At 43.5% G+C, this 24,862-nt stretch overlaps 1 protein-coding gene across 6 annotated transcripts in view; it reads left to right on the forward strand.

Annotated features, from left to right (window-relative positions):
• Nucleotides 1-24,862, forward strand: part of LOC119178190 (ATP-binding cassette sub-family C member 4) — a 2,441,444-nt gene that overhangs the window by 1,308,790 nt on the left and 1,107,792 nt on the right. For all 6 annotated transcript variants that reach the window (XM_075869787.1, XM_075871012.1, XM_075871549.1 and 3 more), the window contains one exon: nt 20,497-20,593. In XM_075869787.1, coding sequence (XP_075725902.1) covers nt 20,497-20,593 — 97 coding nt within the window. The remainder of the gene's footprint in view (nt 1-20,496; nt 20,594-24,862) is intronic.

The following is a 24,862-nucleotide window of genomic DNA, read 5'->3' on the forward strand; positions in this document are numbered from 1 at the left end:
CGAACAGTGCTATACTAAGCTCTATTTTTGCTCTTTATGTAGCTTCTTTCCGATCCTTTTATAACAAACTGCTAATACCAGAACATTAAACGTCAAGAAATTCAAATACTTCTGATGTCAAGATTGTCAAAAATTATTCGGATTTTTTTTTTAGCATGTCAGGATAGTGTCATAACATATTGAACTTCACTGTAATAAATAGAATAGTTTTGCTTTGATTGAACAGGTGCTGTTTCAATTGCCATGCATTTGCACGGATTGTCAAACACATCACAAATGATCTAATAACAAATGCTTCAACTTAGTAAGCAGGAAACTTGTATATTTCAAATGTGATGTTTTATTGCATCTCATAAATAGAGTAACATCATTCAGTAAAAGCATTGCTGATGGTCTCCATAGTCACAGAATTAATTGAACTTAGTTAATTAGTATTGAGGTTCCACTTTGTTGCGTGTACATATAATAGCACCATATTTATCCTCTTCTGTGAATTTCATTATAGACATTTCAACAACACGAAAGTCGTATTATTAGCCTGTCTTTGTCATATTTCTTCCGACTTAGCATAGTGTTTGATGATAGATGCCAAAAGAGATTAATATGTCACATCTCGCATTCACCTTGAAGAGGTTTCTTTTTAAGCTATTGTTTAAGGCAGCGACGTTATTCGGTATTCTACTGTAGAGCATATGAGCAATACTGTTTGTTTGTACAGGATACCATCGGTTGCATATACATGCTTTTTTGGTCTACACATGTAGCTTTAAAAATCATCAGTGTAAATGAGGCTGTCTTTATTAAAATATGAAGTAGTGCATTAAAAGACAGTGTGCATCTCTATTCTGACCCTAAGGTAAAGGAAAATGGTACCGTGCAGTCAGGGGTGGATCCAGCTAATCATTTTAGGGGGAGGGGGGTTGCTTAAAGTAGCACCAAAAATAGGGGCGTGGTCATTACTTTTTTGTTTTTTTACTAGCACAAAAACTATATCATAGCATAGCTACTATAATGTGTGCTTAAAGGAATCCCACTCGTTTGTCCTAATTAGTGATAACAGGTGGACGGCAAGCACTGAAGACAGGGGGAGCGGATGCTGACAGGCTTTGGGGTGGGGGCGATTGCCTCTTGCGCCCCCTTCTGGATCCGCCACTGCGTGCAGTTCTGCACGAGATCACAGGATTGATTCCGAACCTCAGGAGTCGCATAATAATAGTTGTAATATGCACTAGTGCCCTAGTTCTATGCACTCAGAGCAATTATGAGGTCAAATTAATTAAGCTTTCACTGGTGACAGTGCATCTCATAACCATATTTTAGTTTTGCGACATGAAATCGACGAACTTAATTTTATTAATTCTTCTCTAAACCAGCATAGAAGTACAGTGCTTGCAGAGATTTGCTCCCAGTTTTTTTTTCAAGTGAATGTGTGGTTGATCACAGAATTTATGGCATTATTTAGCAGTGTGATTTTTCAAGGCCTTCCTATTGCCATGACCTTTTTTTTTACGTTTGTTCAAACCAGAAGACAAGTTCACCAGGAAACATTTACTGCATGGGAGGATGTTTGAAACAGTTGGTGATGTGTTCAAGTTGGCCCATACATACGCCTTTTGCAAATCAACAAAATTTCTTCATCTTGATTAGGCAAACTAATTTTATATAATTGTGCAGCAGTCATGCAGCTATACTGTCAAATAAATAATGTTCAGGACAAATAAAAAAGTTTAATAAAAGTTACTGACGAGAAATTGTAAAGTTTGGCATCTCTCATAATGACATGGTGGTTTTGGGAGGTTAAACCCCACATATCACCAAAATTGATAAGGTATCTTGCCTGAAAAAGTTGCTTGACATTTACTACATGCCTCAAGAATCAATGTGAATTCTCTGCAATTAGAGACAAGTGCAAATTTAGAAAAAGTGCATCTTAAAACCAAAACAGGGAGTAGATAAAGATTAATGCCACTGAGCACTTTTACTAAATATCCTATCCAAGATTGCAGCAAAATAAGCACCTGCAAACATACGCGCTAGTAATAACAACAGAATGCTCTGCTTGAGGTTTTGGATACAGGAAAAATAAAAGAATTATAAAATGACCACATGTTGGATGATAAAGCCAAGACAATGCTTTATTAGCAGTTTTAATATGCTTAACGTGTGCTTCGTTTCAATATGTTCCTGACATAGCTCGCTGTGCACTTGGCTGGAGTGCAGATTCATTTCCACTACTGTCACTTATCCTCCTTTGAGGTCCATGGCAGCAAGTACGCCTACCTGTAACAAACATGGCAAACTACCCCACCTCCTTCTTTCCTTTCCTGTACAATTCAAGCTGCAGCCTATCTTTTCACTCCCAAATAAAGGTGGCGGTGAGTAAGCTGTACATGCATGAACTTCACTGCGTCACTCGGGCAGCAATTCAAAGCATAAACTCTCAAAATGAACTGTAATAACAGTCCACTTTGTACCGACTGCATATATTTAGGCGAAATTGCTTGAAACAAAAAATACGAAAATAGGTGTGCATTTTTACTGTAAAGTATAGCACAGTAAACATAGTGAGAAGAGAACACTCGCAGATAGAGCGGCTGAATTGGTGGCAAGCGTTCCTTGGTTGTACGGGTAGTCACATTCAATGGGCCTCTTGTGCAGCCCTGGCAATGCTATGAAAAAAGCACATGCTAGTGCCTCCATTCCAACTTCAATCGCGAGTGGGCACTGTAAAATAGAGAGCAGGCGCCCCTTTATACTTCACAGGAGATCTCGAATATGTGCCAATAACCGAGCAAGTGCCCCCTCCACTCCTGCGATTATTCTTCAACCTGTTCACCACTACGAAATTCTGCAGCAGTTATTTGGAACCAAAGTGCTGAGAGTCCTTATATATGCGAAAGATTTTTTTTAACACTTTTGCAGTGTGATGCCTAGAGGCTGCATTCTGAGTTGTAACAAATTGAACATTTTTACAACACATTTCCCGCCTTGTAATAACACCTGAAATTTCACACAAGGATTCTCGTCGGGTCTGTAAAACAGTAAATGCGTGTGTTTTCAATGCAGCATCTCATAAGAAACACAGGTGTGAATTTTTCTTAAAGGCACTTCTATATTGAATTAGTGTCCGAGACTAAGCAAGGGCCCCCTTCCAGATCATCTTTCAGCGTCGAGGGGGTGATTTCTCGGGATTTTACAGCAGTATGAAGTTGGAGGTAGTACTTGGGCTAGTGTGCATCTCTCACTTTGAAATACTAAGAACCTGGACAGCTTGTACCCCTACGCAAAGAGAAGAAACGCTGCATACCAAATACGTTTGCATTGTTTCAAGTTTTAGTTCACCATAGTGAAACTCGCATGTATATGAGGGCAATCTTCAGCCATGTGTAGCCTTTGAGCTTGTGAGGACACACTTCCCACGTTACCAGTCATAGTAACCATGGCTATACAGTGTTGTCCTTTAAGAAAGGAAAAACGTGAGCACGTGGCCTGCGCTCAGCGGTGACTGGCTACAGTACCATCAACCTACAGCTCAAGAAAGCGTGCCTGCTTGTGTTCTTATCAGCACCTATCCAACGGCCATAATGGATTATTTGGTTTGCCAATAAATGCCTTCAAAAGGTGATGTGCTTTGTTTAGCGGTTGTTTTGGTTGTTCCAATTCATCTAGTAAATAATGGTAAGAAAGTACCCACACAAAAACTGGACGTGTCATTTTTCTTGTTGCAATGAGTGGCTAATGACCCAGTTATATTGACTGCAAACCTTTTTTATCGGAGCGCACAACAGTTATATTGTTTAAAGATATTTTCATAGTGCTCTGCTCGGGCGTATGAACGTCCCTTCACGAGGTACCACAGCGCTGCAGACTTGTGAGACTGCACTTTTTTTTCCTTGTTAGAAAAAAGCAGTGCACGGGCTCGTTTAAATGTACAAGTAATGTGAGTCTGTTGCAATAAATTGTCATTTGTGTCACGCTTCCTATCCTCCATCCTCCTAGAATAATACGCATTGAGATGTGATACACCTGACATTACAACTACACTGACTTTCCTTTCTCTTTGGTCCAGGTGAATGAGCTGGTCAGCTACTCTATATCGTTCTTGTTAGTTTTTTTGTTTGGGTGTTGAAGGGACACTAAAGAGTGAAATAATATTTCGCATACTATTGTATGATTTCACAGCACCACTATTTCCACGACACGACGCTTGGCAAGTGCGAAACCGTGCAAAGAAAATGTCTCACCAAACACCATAACATCATTAATTTTGATGGCATTTACTGGGTTCTACATAGCTTATGATCAATAAATATGAAGGACATTGTCATCTGTAGGTGTCATAGACCTAGAATACGAAGTTTCACAAAGTATCACCGAGCCAATCGCAAAATTATGAAAAATACATTTAAAAACTTTTCATGTCACACATGGACATTTCGGCACAACTTTCAATAGTGAAACTTCAACCTTAATTTTCTCCGCTAATAATGAGCTTGGGATAGTGAGACATATGGTATTGACATTAGAGTTCTCAGAGTGCAGTTTGTCAATCTAAACAAGGTGCCTGTTTATCTTCAGTATCCTTGTAATGCTTTTGTAAAATACACACAAGAAGCTTGATAATCAAGTGCAAAGCTGCACAGCAAACTGGTGTTGAGAGTATGGAGTTTGTACATTGTGATATCACCCATGTCGCATTGCTGCAGTGAAGGGAACCAAACTGCTCGAGACTACAGCAGCAGAGGCCTATAAATCCCTCCAGAGTTCCCTTCCACAGTTTCAACCACATGGGTTGCATAGTGGCAAAACATGACATTTATTCCACTTGTTCTTGACAACTCTATCATAAACAGAGACTAACACATGTTTTTTTTCTTTGTTTAATTGTTGTCTTTTGATCTTTCAGTAGATAAGTTGTCTTGAGGTAACATTGATATTATTAAAAATAGAATGATTTTGAAGAATAGATTCAATAGCTCTGCTGCTAGCCTCCTTTTTGACATGCATTCACGACAATCACATTCATTGGAAATTGTAAGAAGTTTCACCCTAGTAATAAACTTACCATGCATCAACATTTCAACAAAATTAACTTCCTGGGTATGGCGGAATCTATTGAAACATTTCTCATTATGAAGTATAAAAAAAAGACTAACGCTCCGCCCGCACTATATACATATAGCAGGCAACGTCAATCAGAAAACAAAAATGAACAGGGCAGAGCCAAGTGAAATTTGGAAGGGGAAGGGTGTGCAGGAAAAGTGGACTCCTCCCCCCGTCGAAACGGACAAAAAGAAAAAAAAGATTTTCGGTTTGGTTTACAATGTTGGTATTGCTGCTAATATGTTTGGCCAAATTTAATCTTCAGTGGTGAATTCTTGTGATTTGCATCTTATTGGGCTGTCTTGGAGTTCTTGCTTTTACAGAGAAATCAAAGGTTACGCTCTACATAATGCCAAAAAATAGCCAACTATGGTACATAGACTACACAAGCCATCATTTATGACATGGCGAAGAAGAATTATTCATCAGACAGGCAAAGCATTTAAGAAGCGTCTGCAGCGACAATGATCACTATGCTCACCAATTAAGCAAGCTAAAGGAGACATTTGGCGAAATTACCTGCACAACACCCTGAACAAAATCCAAAATGAAGCTTGAAAATTAGGAATTTTTCACTAGCTGAACATGTCCCATAGCACAGCCTAACCAGCCGCTAACCTTTGCAATCAAATACTGAAACGCACTTCTAAACTTAAGTAATATTCTTCGCAAGTATTACCCAACAATAACAAGCAACGAGCCGCTTTGGAAAACGTTCCCCGACATGTTAGTGCATGCAAACGTAATCCCGCATTTTTTTTGTACACATAATACCTAGATGTCATCCACGATTTAAGACCTGCAAACACCTTCAAGATTATGATAGAATTAAAAGCACTAGAAGTGATTTATGCATACTATAAAATCTAGTTTTACCTGTACTAGTTTAAACATTACAAACATGATTAAATATACATATTGTCACAAACAGGACAACAAGGTTTTCTTCGTCGGTGACGCTTGATGCCATGTTACCCAACGTTACCGACGAAGAAAACCTCGATGTGAGTAAGTACCTTCAACGTGCCGAAGAAGCCCGACAACTCGCACGTCTCCGTATCAAGAATCAACAGATGACTGGCAGGCACCGTTACAATCTTCGACGACGCTTCATGGAATACAGTCTGGTGAACGTGTTTGGGTGTGGACGCCAATACGCCGACGTGGACTAAGTGAAAAGCTTCTGCGACGGTACTTCGGACCATACAGGGTGGTTCGACGTCTCGGCCCACTTGATTACGAGGTTGTCTCCGACGGCATCACGAACTCTCAACGACGCCGATCACGACCTGAAGTCGTCCATGTCGTGCACCTCAAGTCGTTTAGTGCACGTTAACACACTGGAACAGTGTTTTTTTGTATTATTGTTGTATCGTAATTTATTCATCGTACTTTCTTGCAATATTGTTGTACCTTCAACTTTAGTTAAAGCATCGGGACGATGCCTTTTTCAGAGGGGGCAATGCCACGTTCCATTTCCCAAGTTTTGTTATCGTCCCAAAACACTACACGATTCTCAGCGCAAACCGCGCCTGCAGTTTTCGAGAAGCTTCCGGACTGTAGTAGATCGTTTCGATAAGATCACGTCCACTCTGCGAACGGTACAGATTATTCTGGAACCTACGCCACCGCCAGCAATAACGCTAGAACATTCGACGGCAAGAGTATAAATGCCGACGCGCTTCACCGCTTGTCAGTTGTTGATGGAAGGCCGACGCTCCGTTCGCCGCTATCAGTCCAAGACTGCTATCTGTGCAAGACTGCTGCTGTAATTGGACTTTCCGTTTACCGGGCACAGGTTCGCCCAAATAAACAGTTAAATCCCAAAATGAAGTCTCCTGTCTTCGGCCACGTCACGACCCCGTGACAATATGATGTAGTAGCACAACTTCAACAGGAACACTGAGTACAAGAAAACACGACACTAGCTTTTCTAGTCCTCTTGTCCCCGTCGAAGTTGTGCTGCTATGCCATATATTAAAATGATATCTCACCAACTAGCCCAGCTCTCAACCCTACTGAACAGAGAGGACAACCTGTAACGCTTCATTAAATAGGCATCAAGCAAGCATGGCAAATAACTGGAAGCAATGGCACAGCACTTTCTAGTGGCAGGACATATCATCAACGATCTTAAACATTAAATACAGTAACCATCTTTTCGAAAAAAAATTGCCGCACCTTATTCACAAGTTTATTACATTCCAGCCAACGAGTATAAATGTTTCAAAGGGGGCACTTGAACCAATTTGACATGGCACATACACAACAAAAACCTATAAAAAATAAGCGATTCTTCGAGGAATTTTCAAGGCTAATTATCCCCATTATAAGGTGGTGCTTCCTCGAGACAAAGATAATTCAGCAAAATGTCTTCTCCTTTTCTATCCATCCATGCAAAACCCTTGCTCCCTCCTGCCCCTCATTTCTTTCTGTTTCATGGGCTTTTGATTGATTGCCCCTTTTACCCTGGTGCAACCCATTACGGGGGATCGGCTTTTAACTCACCCAATTGAGCATGCCAACTCCTCGTTTTTATCTCCCCGTTTTCGCATGTGGCCTTCCATGCATTGCTTAAGTTGCAACGTTTACTGCATTCCATGCATTGCAACGTTTACTGAATAATCAATTTTAGCTGATAACAAAGTTAGGACACAAAAGCAGAACAAAAGAGATCTAGTGTACATATTTTAAATAATCTTAGTATACAATTCTAGCTACAAAACACATCAGAACACGCAAGAACATAAAAAAACGAAAAAGGCACACGTCATAAGTAACCTCAGTTTACAATGTTTGTTAGTGCAGCGCGAAACAGCTGATAATCAGTAATCGCAGCAGTCGCTCCAGGAAGCTGCTTCCAGCCTTTGCTGGTGCGTGGGACAAAATATTCTGAACACGTTCTTGTTTGGCATATCGGTAAACCAACTTTGTGCGCATGATCGATGCGAGAGGACACGTAGGACGGTGAAAGAAAAAGATTAGCACGAAGGTGGGGGCTTTTATGGAAGATTTTATGAAAAAGCACAGGCGAAAAAACTTACGACGAGAAGAAAGGGAAGTCAGCTGCGACGAGTTTTTCATAGCTGTAACGCTTGCTGTTCGATCGTAATCGTGTAGGATAAACCGGGCAGAGTTATTTTGGACCAGTTCGAGGGCTTTGATCAGATAAACCATGCTGGGATCCCAAACTGAAGCAGTATATTCTAAGTTACTTCTAACCAAGTTCTTATACATCAGTAGATTCATGCTCCAAGGTTTCAAGGCGGGTGAATATATCTGAGAGACTAGTTTTTATAGTCTCCTGGTTATCTTTTATTGCTTTAACATCCGTGGTTAGATTGGCTTGGCTCTCAGTTAGATGAATTGTTCATTCGTTGATACCTTTGAGTATTTCAAGTATGGCGGCACTATGTACAGGAGTTTGTTCTTCACCTATGTCTGCGCTGGAACTGCGAAGAGTAGGGGAACCAGGGTTAGTTTCTACGTAGCCTGAACAAAGCAACAGCAAACTCACATCTAAGCATTCTTTCAAGATAATACACAGCTCACGTGGGCATGGGAGCGCGACTAAGAAACGATTGTCACTTTTTTTAGCATGCAGTGGAGTATATGTACACATCTGTGGGGTGAAGAAGATCAACATGTTAGCCATGCTTTCGCAGTGGCTGCTCCCAGAGAGTCTACAAACCCGGTCATAGTGTCCTTGCGCGTGATGGCAGCGGAGTACGCCGCGTTCCTTCCCCGTCGCTTCGTAGCGTGAACCTTTAGCAAGCCTATCTATCTCCGCAAGCCACGGGTGGTGACAGACGACTTGACTGAAGCCAATGTGCAGCTGGAGAAACTCCCGCCGAAAGTGGCGATTTGCCCCCGCTTACGCGCTCCTGGAATCACCACATTAACGCTGCAACACTGTGTTGTTGCAAGCGTAAGACATTGCGAGCTAACACAACACATTCACGCCCACACACACCCAGGCATCAAATGCGCTGTGTGTGTGCGTGAATGTGTCGTGTGTTCGCACTCAAATTACCTTTTGAAACGTGGAATGATTCATCATAAGTATGGACGAGGTAATTACTAGTTTTTATTTTTATTTTTATTGAGGATACAGTTGATCCCGTGATGGGATTATTGCAGGAGTGGTGTCACATTGTACATAGTTAAAACAAGCACTACACAGACTAAAAGTACATGTTGCAAGCACTTGAAATTTGAAGCGAATATCTCGAACATAGTGCAAAATTCGCCGTAGTGATAAGCAAAGAGTCTTTATGAATAAAAACATCAGATGAAATGCTGGGGCAAGCAAAAAACAAATACAAATCAAAATTGTACAGACAGAGTTAAAACTTGCGACATCATCAATTGAGAAAATCACGGCTAAATAAAAGACTGCACGCATTCACTCACTCGATTAACAAATTCGTCAACTGTCGGCTGTGTCAACACGGTGGGGGGCAGGGCATTCCAAGCGCGTATGGCTCGCGGAAAAAAAGAGTGGCCAAAAACATTGTTCTCGAAGGGATACTCATTACGTGTGTGACAATGTTTATTTCGCGTTTGGCGCTTACTGTTAAGCTTAACATATTTAGCCGGATTCATTTTCAAAGAGTTGTGTAGCACCAGATACAAAAATCTCAGGCTATGAAGCTTGACGCGGCTCGCCAGGGTGGGCAGATCCGCTCTTATCAAAAGAGCAGTAGGCGAGTCGGTACGCCTATAACGGTTATAGAAAAAACAGACTGCTTTACGTTGTATCCTTTCAAGCGCGTCTACATGTTTGTTTGTGAAGGGGAACCAGGCCCCACTCGCATATTCGAGGATTGGGCGGATAAGCATGGTATACGCTAAATGTTTTGTTTGGGGTGTCAAATGACGAAGGGTTCGCTTAAGAAAAAATAACCTGCCGAGTGCCTTCTTTGTGATATGTTCGACATGCGCAGTCCAATTTAAGTCGGACGATATCAAGATGCCTAGATATTTGCAGGCAGCGACGTTGCGAAGTGGGACATTTCCCCGCTAATACGAAAAATTTGCCCTCGCTTTTTTATTTCTAATTGACATAGCGACAGTTTTCTCAGTATTTATTTCCATTTGCCACTCTCCACAAAAGGTTTCGACCTTTTTTTAGTGAATCATCCAGTTTTAAATGATCCTGATAGCTGTCTACTTGCTGGTACAGGATACAATCATATGCGAACAATCTGATTTTTACATTGGCTATGCCTGCAACGTCATTAATAAAAAGAAGAAACAACATGGGGCCTAAAACAGAACCCTGGGGCACTCCCGATAATAATGGAACCGTGTCAGACACATGTGCACCATATTGAACAAATTGGTAGCGGTCGGTCAAATAGTGCTCGATCCACTTGGTCATAGGTCCGTTTCCCAGTATACCGGTTAGCTTTTGGATCAGTTTGGGATAGGAAACGTTCTCAAACGCTTTTGACAAATCTAAAAAGACTACGTCAATCTGCGATTGATCAATAATGCCATTGGCAAGGTCATGCAAGGTCTCAACCAGCTGTGTGACAGTAGATAGTGCGCGACAAAAACCGTGTCGATTGAAATGGAGAATAGCATTTTCTTCCACGTATTCGGTAAGAGACATTAGAATAATATGCTCAAGCATTTTGCAGGAAGTACACGTAATAGAAATTTGTCTGTAATTAAATGGACAAGACGAGTCACCACTTTTGTGAATGGGAAGAATTTTTGCAATTTTCCATTTTGATAAAACCTGGCAATCTTTAAGCGATTTCGAAAATATAAGAAGAAAGGTATTTACACACAGATTCAGCGTAACGCTTTGAAAACGCATTGGGAATCCCGTCGGGTCCACTACCTTTCTTCCCGTCAATGTTCAATAAGAGTGATAGCAAACCCGGCCCAGACTGTTGAGGCAAGCTTAGTGCATTTAAGTTTTTATCCTGAAACAGAAGCGAGGTATGTTTACCATTGTCAGCTGTGAATACAGACTGGAAGTAAGTGTTAAATGAATTAGCTTTCATTAATTCCTGCTCCGCTTAAACGACAGTATGGAGGTTGTTTTTTTGAACCAAGATATCGCCAGAACTTCTGGGGCGACTCTCTTATAAACTTATTTAGTGTTGTGCTGCAGAAGTTCTCTTTGGCACAACGGATTTTTACTCTCTATGACCGGGACAAGCAAGCTATTTTTTCTTGGAACCCATAGACTGGGCTTGATTTGTTATATTTTCTTAGCCTTTTTATTTCACGTTTAGTATGAATGATGTCACGTGTGATCCAAGGGTTGTGTTTTTTTTGTGACTTTAGCAACCTGCGGAACTAAGTTGGTCATACAATGAGTAATGATTGCTTTAAATTTAGCCCAAATTACGTCGATCACTAAAGACTCATCAGCAAACATATCGAGAAGGTCGTCGAATTCATGCTTTAATTACGTCATAACTGCAGCGTCATCGGCTTTGTGAAACGCCGGGACATACTTAACCGGCCCTCGCATGCAAGCGGGGCATTGTACAGGCAGGCTGCATGAAACCATTTTGCGATCAGATAACCCCTCCAGGGTTTCCGTTAAGACATCCGTTGATGGGAAATGATCACTGACAAAGATGAGATCTAGTAAAGAACTAGATTCCCGTTGTTCACAGGTTGGCGTGGCAACAAGTTGTGTGAGATTAAATGACAATTGGTAACCGCTTAAAAGGTCAATCCAAGCTGTTCCTGTACTCAGACGTTCCCAATTTACATCGGGCAGATGGAAGTCACCAGCCATGATAACAGCGCCAGCGGTCACATGGTTGTGCATGTAGTCAAACAAAGTTTCCAGATAAGCCAATTGCGCTTGTGGGGGTCTGTATACCGCACCGATAGATATAGTGACACCATTTAGGGAGACCCTACACCAGACCGCTTCGACGTCCGGAACATCTGGCATGACTGAAAAGCTTATGCCTGGTTGTAAAACAATGGCAACGCCCCCACCTCTGTGCTCTGTATTTTTGCGAACAATCACGTAGTTAGGCAGAACAATTTCGCGGTCGAATATTTCTTTGTGCAGCCAAGTTTCTGAGACAGTGACAATGTCTGGCTGATTGGCGATCAAAACGGCCTCAAACTGGTCGGCTTTGTTCACAAGACTTCGCGCATTAACGTTAATTAACGTCAGTTGCGTCGGCTTCTGGTGACCCGACCCTCCGGAAGCATAAGTTTTTGTTTTTTGACAAAGCAACAATATCTCCGCGATTGTCGTGCCAGCCGTAGAGTTTCCCATTAATGCTCACTCTATCATGAACCAGCATCACCTTTTCACCTTTGCCTCGATTTTCTTTATTTCTATCCCAGAGGTTCTTCCTAAGGTCTCGCATTGTACGGGAGAAGTCGTCACTAATTGAGTAACCTGAACCTTACAGTTTAGAGCAGTTTTTGAATATATTCGTTTTGTCCTGGTAATTCGTGAATTTCAAAATAATAGGTATTATCTTATTACCATCTTCAGTAGACTGTTTTCCTAGGAGGTGAATCTTTTTTATATCCCCGGTATTTGCTTTTAGTACGCCTTCAAATATTTCCTTCGATACTACACGTTGCAATGTTACTGGGGACTCGTTAGGCTGTTATTTTACGCCATAAATGATGAGGTTCGACCTACGGCTCCTGTTTTCCAGTTCAGTAAGTTTTTTTGTAACGGCTTGAAAATTTTCCTTTAGACTAGCTATTTTTTTACGCACTCTGAAACCTGTTTTTCAAAACCACTAATCTTTTCCAGTTTCTTGTCTATCGCGCTTAGCCTTTGGCAGTTTGTGTTTTGGGGTTTTTATTTCTAAATTATCAGCAGCGATATCACTAAGTTGCTTGGCGAGCATCTCCAAATTAGCACCAGGGTTTTCTTTATTATCCCCTCCCAAAAGCAAAAGGAACCTCCAGGAAACAATCGCACATTGAAACATTTCATACAGTGACCGTGGGCACGGCAGCATAACAAGGCAAAGGTTGCTATACTTCTAAAACATTTCCCTAACTCTTTCTCACCTGAATGAAAAAGAGAAATAGCTGCGGCGGCTGCATTTCCGATGGAGGTGGAAAAGTTGTAGGCCCGTGTACTCAGATTTGGGTGCACGTTAAAGAACCTTAGGTGGTCGAAATTTCCGGAGCCCTCCACTACGGCGTCTCTCATAATCATATGGTGGTTTTGGGATGCTAAACCCCACATATCAATCAATCAAAAAGAGAAATGGGTCGGACGACTGCATCTGGGCGTTGCCGCCCTGCCCACTGCCAGGAGGTCGCTGAAGATCTTCTTTTATACTGTTGTCTCACGGAGGTACTGCCCATGCGCTTAACCGCCCACGATGGATGGATGGATGGATGGATATGGCTGTACCCTTTAGATCGGGCGGTGGCTAGCGCCACCAAGCCGTAATACCTAATGAACCAAAAACTATATTTATTTTTTTCCTTAAAAAGTGAGTTTGAGGATTCGTACTTTGCAGTGAAGAGTTTAATTTTCACTCGTGTCTTGACTTTAGCCACCAATCAGATAACCTCCTTCAGGTTAAGTCTACCCGCTTAAAGTTTATTTTGCCCTCCCGGTCCCTAAACCCCAGTGCTGTGAAAAACTCTGCGCCATCATCCTGAACTATAGGGTGAAGCGCTTTACAGAACATTATCAAGTGTTCAGCAGTTTCTTCTTCCTCTCCACACGCACTGCATACTGTGTCTACCCCTTCGTATTTGGCCCGATATGTCTTGGTTCGCAGTACTCCCGTCCTGGCCTCAAACAGTAGAGAACTACCCCGAGTATTATCATAGATCCTTTCCTTGGCGATTTCCTGCTTAAAAGTTCGATAGATCTCTAGTGCGGACTTCTTAATCATGCCCATTCTTCACATGTCAGTCTCCGTTTCCTTCACTTTCTTCTTAACCGTTAGTTCTTTTTGGTTTGGCCACCTGCTGTTTTCTAAGTATTTACCAGTCCACTTCCTGGTTCGCTTCCTCCATTTTGTATCGACATTCTTCATGTACAAGTAGCTGAAAACCTTCCTAGCCCAACGCTCTTTCCCCATTTCTCTCAATCGTTTCTCAAATTTTATCTTGCTGCTAGCTTCCCTGCCCTCAAATGATGTCCATCCCATATCACCTTGTACTCCCTGATTTGGTGTATTCCCGTGAGCTCCTAAAGCAAGCCTACCTATTCCACGTTGCTTAATTTCTAATCTTGCTTGAACTTCTGATCTCATGCACAAGACCGCATTGCCGAACGTCAGCCCAGGAACCATGACCCCTTTCCATATTCCTCTCACAACATCATACCTATTGTAATTCCACAGTGCCCTATTTTTCATGACTGCTGCATTCCTGTTACTTTTAGTCGTCACGTATATTTCGTGTTCCCTCAGATACTCGGTCCCATTGCTTATCCATACGCACAGATATTTGTATTTATCTGTTATCTGTAGCGTGACCTCCTGTATTCTAAGCTCACTACGTTCGTTGTCATTGATAGTCATGACTGCTGATTTTTCCTTACTGAATCTAAAATCTAACCTATCTCCCTCATTACCGCAGATGTCCATCAATCTCTGCAAATCTTCCTTGTTGTTGGCCATTAGCACTATATCATCTGCGTACATTAATGCTGGTAGTGCCTGATCAATAAGGTTTCCTTGTTTGACTAAAGAGAGGTTGAAGCCCAGTCCACTTCCCTCTAATTTTGCCTCTAATCCTTGTAGGTACATCATGAATAATAAGGGTGACAGGGGGCACCCCTGCCTAAGCCCCCGTTTTACCTCTGCAGGCTTGGATACCTGTTTTTCCCACTTCATAACTACCTTGTTACCTTTATAGATACCCTTTAAAAGATTAGTGACTACATGTTCCACGCCTAGTGTGTCCAGTATTCCCCACAATTCCTCTTGAACCACGCTATCGTACGCTCCCTTGATATCCAAAAATTCTAGCCACAGCGGCCTGCGTTCCTTTTCTGCTATTTCGATGCACTGCGTCAGTGAGAACAGATTGTCTTCCAACCTCCTGTGTTTCCGAAACCCATTCTGCAGTTCCCCCAGCACCACCTCATCCTCTATCCACGCCTGCAGTCTTTCCTTTATAATTTGCATCGCCAGCCTGTAGACCACTGATGTCACTGTTATAGGACGGTAGTTGTTTATGTCAGCTTTGTCCCCCTTTCCTTTATAGATCATGCTCATCCTGCTAAGTTTCCATTCATTGGGAACTTCACCATCGATTATTATTTTGCTCACTGCCTCTCTCAAAGCCTGCTTAGACTTCGGACCTAATGTCTTTATCAGCCTAATTGGAATGCCATCTGGGCCTGTTGATGTACTACCAGGAACCCTTTTCTCAGCCCTTTCCCACTCTTGTTGTGAAAATGGAGCCATTGCACCACCCGACGACATAGTAGCGCCACCAGGCGTGCAGATTTGGTCCGTGAACGTCATCATCGTTGATATTCCTTCAGATCCATTGCTGCGCACAAGCGCGTCGTAGACAGCTGGCATTGCGCATATAGCGCCGGTGATTTGCTTGATACAGACTAATATCTAAAATATATAGAATAAACAAGAACTAAAATATATATAATAAACAGGAACGGCCCAAGTATACTTCCCTTTAGCACAGCTCAGTCAGGACCTAGCATTTCTGACGAGTGCCCGTTAACGTACTGACGTCGATGCGACAAATAAGCGTTCAGAACTTCAGCGGGACATCCTCGAATCCCATAGCTTACTATCTTAGCAAGCAGTATTTTATTGTTTAAGCTATCCAAAGCTTTCTTAAAGTTGTTAAAAAGAGCTAATACTAGGCGTCTTCCTTCAAAATTCTGTACAATGAATTCTATCTGTGCCAACAGCGCAGCATCAGTTGATCTGTTTTTACTGAAGCCGTGTTGGAATGGAGTCATAACGTTTCGTCGCTCAATGAAACTAGATAAACGCGTCAAAATACGTTTTTCTAATACCTAAGGGAAAATAGAGAGCAGTGATATTGGCCTATAGTTTATAACATTATTTTTATCACCTTTCTTAAAGGCCGGGATCACCTTATCAACTTGCGGTTGAATATAAAAAGTAGATGTTGTAAGGCAATTTTTAATGTGAGTCAATAGAGCTCCAATCAGGTCGATAACATGTTTAATCGGCAACATCTGTAAGTGGTCTTTGTTTAACCCAATGCTGTTTTATGGCTAAAAAATATTGTGATATTTTTTTGGCTATCAACAGGAGAAAGGGAAACACTGTCTTGGCCACTCGTCGAAAGACATTTTAGTGAATCTACACTACCACTAGACTGGAAATGTGTAAGAAAAGATTTGTTGAAGGAATTTGCAAGTAAATAACCACGTGTTTCAATTCCGCTGCAAAAACAAAATGTCAGGTATCTCACTTTCAGATTTTAAAAGAGTGGACAGCTGCCGCCAAAGAGTGGAACTATGACCACTGCTACACCGGAAAACTTCTGTATCACCAACAATAACCAGGCATTACCGGAGAGCTTTGTAATCTTACAAAACGGCTTGAAGGATGTGATACTTCGAATGGACTTTATAAGTCAACACGGCGCTGTCATTGACCCGAGGTCCGAGTCAAAAACACAAACCTCAGAAAACGTGCTGACGACACCTAAAATGCCTAGGAATCACGCATTGAATGGGCTAAAAGAGCAGGACACCGTGCCGCCTTTCTCTAGAGTCGTCATTTCCGTTGGCACCGAAAAAGCCGAAAACCTTAAAGGCATCGTCGAGGGCGATCAGCACCTCTTTCTGAACTGTTAGATTTGCGTCGCAAAAGGCATAGATGAAATACGTGACGGCAAAGCAAAGGCGGTGCTGTCAAACTTCAGTCACGAATACAGGCACATTAATCATTGTACGACAATCACCTACATCGATGAATTCGTAGAGGCCAGCTATTCATTCTCCCTCTTCGACGCTACCGATACTTCTTTGATGAAGCGAGGTCCCGTACCAGATTTCGATGTCAACCCGAACCTTTCGAAGCGCAAGCAAGACCAGCTCAAGTCTTTGCTCTTGCAATTCAAGGACTGCTTCTCGTCATCATCGCGAATTCCACAAAGCCTCATCACGAAAGATCACATCGTAACAGAAGAAAGTGCCCGACCACTTCAAAAAAGCCCGTACCGAGTCTCGATGCGTGAACGCTACGCCGTGAAGAAATAAGTGGACGAAACGCTACGCGACGACATCATTCAGCCGTACAAGAGTCCGTGGGCGTCACCCATGGTATTAATGAAGAAGAAGGATGGAACCCTACGTGTTTGCGTCGAACCCCGCTGCCTGAACAAACTCACACAGGAGGACGTGTACCCCTTCCACGTGTAAACGACGCCCTGGACTGACTCCACAGTGCAGATTAGTTTTCCTCAATGTACCTCAAAACGGGCTATTGGAAAATTGAGGTTGACGAGAGAGATAGAGGGAAGATGGCCTTTTATCACACTAGATGGCTTCTTCGAGTTTGAGGTCATGCGCTGTGGTTTTCGCTCGGTGCCTGCGACGTTACGGTGCGTTATGGACACCATGCTGCTTGGATTAAAGTGGCAGACTTGCCTCTTGTTCTTACATGACGCGGTCGTGTTTTTCTTTAGCTTCGGCGAGCATCTCCGGCGCCTTGAAGCGGTACTTCAAGCTATCAACACCTCTAGATTTACCATAAAACCAGAAAAGTGCCACTTCTCGTACGAGGAGCTGTTGTTCCTGGAACACGTCATTAGCGATTATGGAGTCCATCCCAACCCGGAAAAAACAGCCGCCATTGCTGATTTCCCGCCACCCATTGACAAAAAGGCTCTACGCCGATTCCTCAGATTGTGTGCCTATTACAGGCGTTTCGTCAAACGTTTTTCACAGATCTTCGAGCCGCTAACTCATCTCACGAAAAGCAAGGTCGAATTCAGGTGGGAAGCGGCACAAAAGGAAGCATTTCAGGAATTCAAACGACGCCTCCAGACAGTTGCGAGCAATGTCTTTCAAATTTCCTATTATACGCAGAGGAACAACTACGAAAGCGCCACAGTGAAACTCGCAGTAAATGAGAAAAATGAACATTGCACAGGCCCCTGAAATTAGGAACTCTGCACGTACTCCCGTAGTGAGAACGAATTTACGTACGGGTAATCCTTACACATAATGCGGTGGTGAATGCTAAAATCACGCCAACATACTGTGATATATAGTAAAAAATACTCATTACACCGCGTTATACTTTCGGTGGCTACATTAGTGATCAGAAGGCTCTCAGTAAAGCGAAAGTAAACAAAGCAACAAACCATCTATTGCGCTTCCTGTCATCACTCACGTAGTTCGTTAGTCACCCCGGCAAAAGTAGGCTCTCAAACGACAGACACGCAAACACTACCGTAAATATAAACTGCAATTATTAGACGCATACAAGACAAAATAAACTAAGCAGGTAGACACGTTCAGCAGCAGACGAAATGCCATCAGCTGTTCGTTCAGCTGCCTGGGTTCGACTGTTGCCAGACTTGAAGGAGGGTTTCGCTAACTCTATCAGCACAAGGCTTGGGGAAACATCACTACCACTCTAAATGCACGTATTTTGCTGTAATGTCAATTTAGAAAAAAGAATAACTAGAAAAGGCGTTCTCTTAATGTACATATATAGGCAATTCTTAACCACAATTGCGAATACTCTCGTTATCAGGTGTTTTTCTCGGCGCATGCAGTTCACTCAAGTGAAGAAAGCATTTACAAGGCCTCCCTTGGCGAAGGAAGTGTGGAGGAGCACGCTCCTTCACACATGAAACGCAGCGGCCCCTTGAGTGGAGGAGCACGCTCCACCTTGACTTCATCAAGTCGAGGGGAGCCCTTGAGTGAAAGAGCGTTTGTGAATACGGGCCTAAGAAAAAGATCCATTTCCGGCCCAGAACAGTGGTCGACGGTAGATGGGGGAAATGCCACGTTCCTTTCCTAAAGATTTGCTATCACCACGTTACACTACGTTCCGCGCAAACTGCGCCTACGATGTTCGAAAAGCTTCGAGGCTGTAGTAGATCATTTTGTTAAGATTACGCACACCTCGTGCGTAATCTTAACTGATTAGTCTGGAACTTACGTTGCCGCTAGCGATAACGCTATAATATTTGATGGCAAGGGTATAAATGCCGAAACGCTTCGCCGCTTGTCAGCTGATCGACTGCCGACACTCCGTTTGCCGATATCGTTGCAAGACTGCTACTGTAATCCGACTTTCCGTGTACTGAGAACAGGTTCGCCCAAATAAACATTTTATTATTTGACTCGCAGTGTGCTCCATTCGTCCACGTCTCGACCCCGTGACAATATACACGACACACATTGTTTGGAAATACTAAGAGCTTCAAAAGTTTAGCCCGTTTTCGTTATCAGTGGCGAGGTGACCTGACTGGCTCACGATAGGTGCGTTCTAAAGGTCGTCGCCTTCACGAAGCCCCTCCTGCACTGAGCGTGGTCTCTCCTGCGCGCGTGATCATCAGAGTCTTGATTTGGAAGAGGACGAAGGTCACTTCGCACACTACCATGGCTGTGTTTACGAAAGGATCGCACTGCTGACATGCGACGCAGGTAGAATTGTCACTGTCGTTCGCGCATGTGTGCCCATTTCGTGTATATTCACTTCTGTGTGAACAGCGCCTTTTAAGTGTCGAGCTGTGACAGTTGTTAGTACGCGCTCGTTCTGTGTATGCTAACTTCGTGCGTGCTTTCTCCTCGATCTGTGCGTTGAAAGTTTTAAGATGCATGCCGTTCCTAACGTGACTTCGCAGTTTGCTGCTGTTGCTGAAAAATATATACAAAAAGCGCTTAACTACCTCTGTAAGACGTTTCACTTTTGTGTTATACCGATTCCTATCTAGGGACATCAGCCACGTTTTTATTATATGCCTAGCATTTCGCGAAACCTGCAGTTCATTTTCATAAAACTGGCCCCTGGGCTGAATTGTGAATACCAATGTCAGACAATGAAATACATTTTGGCCTTGAGTGTAGGTCACTGATTAAGTTCACGAACTCCGAGCTTGGCTAGAGAAGCAGAAGCCTAGGAGCCCCCATTTTTCCTAAATTGTTGTTTGTTGAAATGGGTGATCTCCTCAAATGGTCGAGGCCTTCAGCAAGTGGTCCCGTCCATCCTCATTAAAAATTGTTTTCGTAACGGGCCTGCCCATTATAGACCAATAACAACTCAAAATTCACAAGACGTCCGTGTAAATCACGACGCCCGACTCATTTCACTAAACAGAAAACTGCAGCAGAAACTTCGAGAACTCACCAACTGCTTAGCGTGACAGTGACTCCCAGAACGAGTGGGATCTGCCGAATATCATACCTTTTGAGCATATGTATGAAAACCGTGTTTTCTGTTGCAGCTGCATCCGCGGATACTTGAAGAACAAAATCGTCATACTCTGCACTCATCAGCTACAATTCCTGAAATCTGCGAACCACATCCTCGTCCTGAAGGAGGTAAGGTCCACATAGGCTACCAAGGCTGTACCATTCTAGGTTTGAAAGAAGTTAACATAGCTTTCTTGTTGGCGAGTGGAATACGCTCAAGGGGCCATGCAACACTTTCCCAAGTAGTCACGTAATGGATTGAGTAAAAGAGCTTATCGTCTAGTTAGCAGCTGACTGCCGCAACTTTTTTTAGTCTGGGCTGTACAAGCGGAGTTACGAAGATTTGTCGCACACCAGAATTTCTTTCTCTCTTTTCTTCTCCCGACGAAAGCGTTGGAAGCTAAGCAAACCGTCGTACGGCATAGGGAACAAAGGAACGACACGTCACGCGCACCTCCAGACTTTTAGCACTTCTTTTTTCCTTCTTCGAACGCGTGCTTCTCAATGCTACAGCGCGCGCGCGCCTAGACAGATCGTGGCCTCCTGCGGCAGCTACAGTAACTGTTGAGCGTGCCATGCTCAGGTAAGCCAATGGCAGGATCCTCGCACCGGTGACAGGCTGATTTTTGAGCATACAACATTATTTGTCGAGAGAAAAAAAGTGAATTTTAGTTGACTGAGTATGTATTGTATTTTGCAGGCAGTGTGCTGTGCATAAAATTTGGCTTGTGTATTTTCAGGAGCCTGAAATACCAATCGTCAGTTTTTTCTGACCATGCTCGAATAGTATTGCAGGGCACTTTGCAGATATTATAAGGGCCTTAGTACACAACAAATGCGGAACTGTGACGTTTTTGTTAGTTATTGATACATACCTTTCATGCTCAGTTTTGTACTTTTGTACAGTTCATCCTGTTGAGAGCTCATATATCAAGTTTCAACTTATGATAGTTAGGTAAACCTCTTTATACATTGTGAAGTTGTTTTCTATTTTAAAAAGACAGCATTCAAGAGTGGTCGTTGGAGCTACTAATTGCGGTCCAGCCTTCAAAATGAATCCTCAAAGCACTATTTAGCAGAAAATATGACTGTGTACTATACTGCAAGAAAGATTTACGTCGTGACAAGCCAAGAACAGTGCAACTTTTTTTGTGTGTCAAAGAACCCGCCTTCCCTTTTTTTTTAGCCGATGGTATCATTTGGTGAACGCGATGTCGTGACTGGGCGCTTTGCGCCTGCAGGCAACGCTTGGACCGAAACTGCTAGGAGTGCATCTACAGCGTGAAATTATTTGTTGCTCGGAATACCTTCCGTTTTAGTGATAATAAAACATTGGTTCTATTTTTTATTGTGATATAGCAAATATATGGACACTCTCGGCTGGATTTCGCAGCCGGCTTCAACGTCACCGTCACTCACCGTATGTGTAAACGTATCTATTAAATGAAAATGTAACAAAGAAGCAAACCAAAAAGATTTCGACGTGCGGAATCGAACTTACGATGTCTGAGGCGGGAGTGCGAAGTGTTAAGCACTGAGCCACGGAGGAGAACGTTTGTGAACGTTCAAATGGCAAGCTGTTGATATCTACCACTTACTGCTGCTGACACAAATATCGGGGGTGGAGGGGGGGGGAACTACAGCATTACCACCAAGATGGCGCATTGAGCACGCGTCACCACATGGTCATGACGCAGCAGAAGGGTGGCTAGCGGCGGCGCGTGCTCTCATATCCCACGTATAATTTGCCCCGCGGAGAGGAAGAAGTGGACGCTCGGTCATGCCCTTTTCTCTTGGTTGGGAGGGTCGTACGTTTTGGCTAGCATTCGGCTTTCGCCGGAACTATTCTGTTGTAGTTATGGGCGCACAAAGGTCACTGCAATAGTTGGACAATATCTGTTCGCGAAAAGAGTGCGTTTTTCAAACATAGCGAAGACACAGCTTATATACTTATTCGTGTTCATCTATACCTGTGAGTACGTTTTGTGCGCAATTTGTACGGGAGAAATTTGGGGCACATTTAGATCTGCTTGCCATTCTGCTCGTGACCTTCCAATTCTTTGTTATTGCATTCATTGTTTCGCCTTTGTAGCAAAGCTGTGCCTTTTCCATTCCACGTTGAAATACAACACTGCCATATTCGCTGTCAGCTGTAGTATTGCATTGTAGCTTTATTGCTGCGGTTGAATTAGTAGCTCTGTGGGCTTTCCCCCAACTACTTGATTCAGGTTTTGAACATTGGCGGTGCTTTTGTCACCATGGAGTTCGACGAGCTGACATGGGAATGTGCTCTATCGTTCTCAAATAAGGAATCTGGCCCATCACCATGGTCGTTGCGCCAATGGTACAAGAAAATGGGCAGATCCCACGTACAGTGAGAATCGATTATATTGTAGCGAAACGTCGGGGTTGTTCAAAGTTAGGCGCATCGGACGACCAGGGAGACGAATGAGTGTGGGTGAAACTCCACAGAGGCGATCGGTTAGAAGTCAACACGATGATTTCGGGGAGCACTCATTGGGGGTTTATTTAGCTAACGCAACTTCAATTTACAAAATGCACTAGGTCACGAAGACAAAACATAGAAAATGGTGGCATACCCCTCGGCTTGCATGGATGGTCTCCGGTGGTGAGATGCGCTGTTGACCCCGACTCCGCTCTCGTCAAAAAGAGCCCGAGTCGCTGGTTAAATAGGGTTTTTTTAGCGTCCCCGCTTGCGCGGACCAATCAGGCAAGCCGAGGATAAACAAATCAACATGAGTTTTCGTGGTTGCCTGAAGCCTGTCTCGCGACAAAATCAGTTCGCTTTCTGTACACACCACTTTCCGGTAAGCAGAGGCGACGCGCACACATTGTCTCAATTTTTGGCCTCTGGTCGTCCCGCGAAGTACCCCCGCTGTGTGCCTGCAGTCGTTTGCGCACGGGGTGCGAAGGGAAAAAATCCTGCCTCGCGACAAAACTGTGGCAGCTTCTGGAAACGGTTGCATTCCCTAAAATGGACTTGACGAGCTAACAAGTGCTCAAACTTTGGTCCCCCTTTGCCCTGGAGGACCGGAAATGTTGCTCACTCCTTCGAAGTGAGGGGTCACAGTTGTTAGAAGAAGGACAAAGGCACCTAATTTCTGCAGTCGGGTCCAAAGCATGGCGCGGTGCCGGCTTTGGCGCGAAGCGCACAGTGACCCACCAGACGCGGCCCTTTCTGTTCAGACTCATTCTTCCTCAAGGCGCGCTCCCCGGAACAAGTTAAACGGCGCCGATAACAAGGACATCGGGCAAAGAACAAACTCAAGCTGTAGCTGAAAAATAACGAAGTTTTCCTCGAGAAATTGCCCTCGCGACACCTCCCCCCTAAGAAAAAGAGTGTCCCACTCGTTTTATCTGCAAAACACGACAAGAAATTGACTAAATATACAGAAAGGTTTTGCATTCAACAAGTGTGTGAGATGCTTATTTAAAAACACTCATGCATGTGTATAAAAGGTGAGAAGCTTTAAAAAAATTACATAAGAACAACAGAAGAAAATACAAAACAAAATCATTTGGAACAGAAATATATAGGTTCACTCGTCGGCACTGTAATACAACTCAGTGTCCGTGTCGTAAGCGCTGACATTCTGTTGTGCGTTGTTACCACTTGAAAATGTCTTCCAGTCGGAGTAAAGTTCAGTGTCCATGTCGTAGCCTTCGTACTGCTGTACTGGAACACTGGTCCAGTACAGCAGGAACACAAACGGAGTTCTTGACCGACTCGTGAACCGCACTCGCGCACATCACCATTAGAGCCGCACTCACGCACAACACTTTGATAGAATCCCTGTTCATCACTCGTTGCACTGTTCCCACGCACAACACTTCGATGCAATCCGCGGTCATTTCTCCATGCACTGCACTCACGCACATCACCACCTAGATCGCACACCTCATGATTATCGTCAGACTCATCGTCCGCGTCGTCGGCATCGGAGCCCAATCGAACGTGGCAGGGCTTTAAACGCGCCGAATTCACAACGTCACGTTTTTTCCCAGTTTGGTGTACCACCTCCCAGTTGTTCTCGGCTACCCGGCGCACAAGACGGAAAGGTCCGTGATATTTGTGAAGAAGCTTCGTCGTCTTCCCTTTCGCCCGGGAGGGAGTCCACAAGTACAGCAAGTCGCCCTGATGATAAACAACACTTCGTCGCCTAGCGTCATCGCTGCGTTTGTTCTTCTCCTGCTGACGCTTCTCCCGTTCATTTACTATTTTTCGAGCCTGCCGCAGCCTGCGAGCCACTTTCATTGCATCCAGGGTGTAGTCGAATCCGCGTTGCGCGCCCGACCCTACATCCACCGGTAGTGTTGGTTCTCATCCGTGAAGAAGAAAGAAGGGAGTGAATCCAGTCGTCTCGTGGGGGGAAGAAT

Source organism: Rhipicephalus microplus, chromosome 1, assembly GCF_043290135.1.
Source record: "Rhipicephalus microplus isolate Deutch F79 chromosome 1, USDA_Rmic, whole genome shotgun sequence".
Taxonomy (NCBI): domain Eukaryota; kingdom Metazoa; phylum Arthropoda; class Arachnida; order Ixodida; family Ixodidae; genus Rhipicephalus; species Rhipicephalus microplus.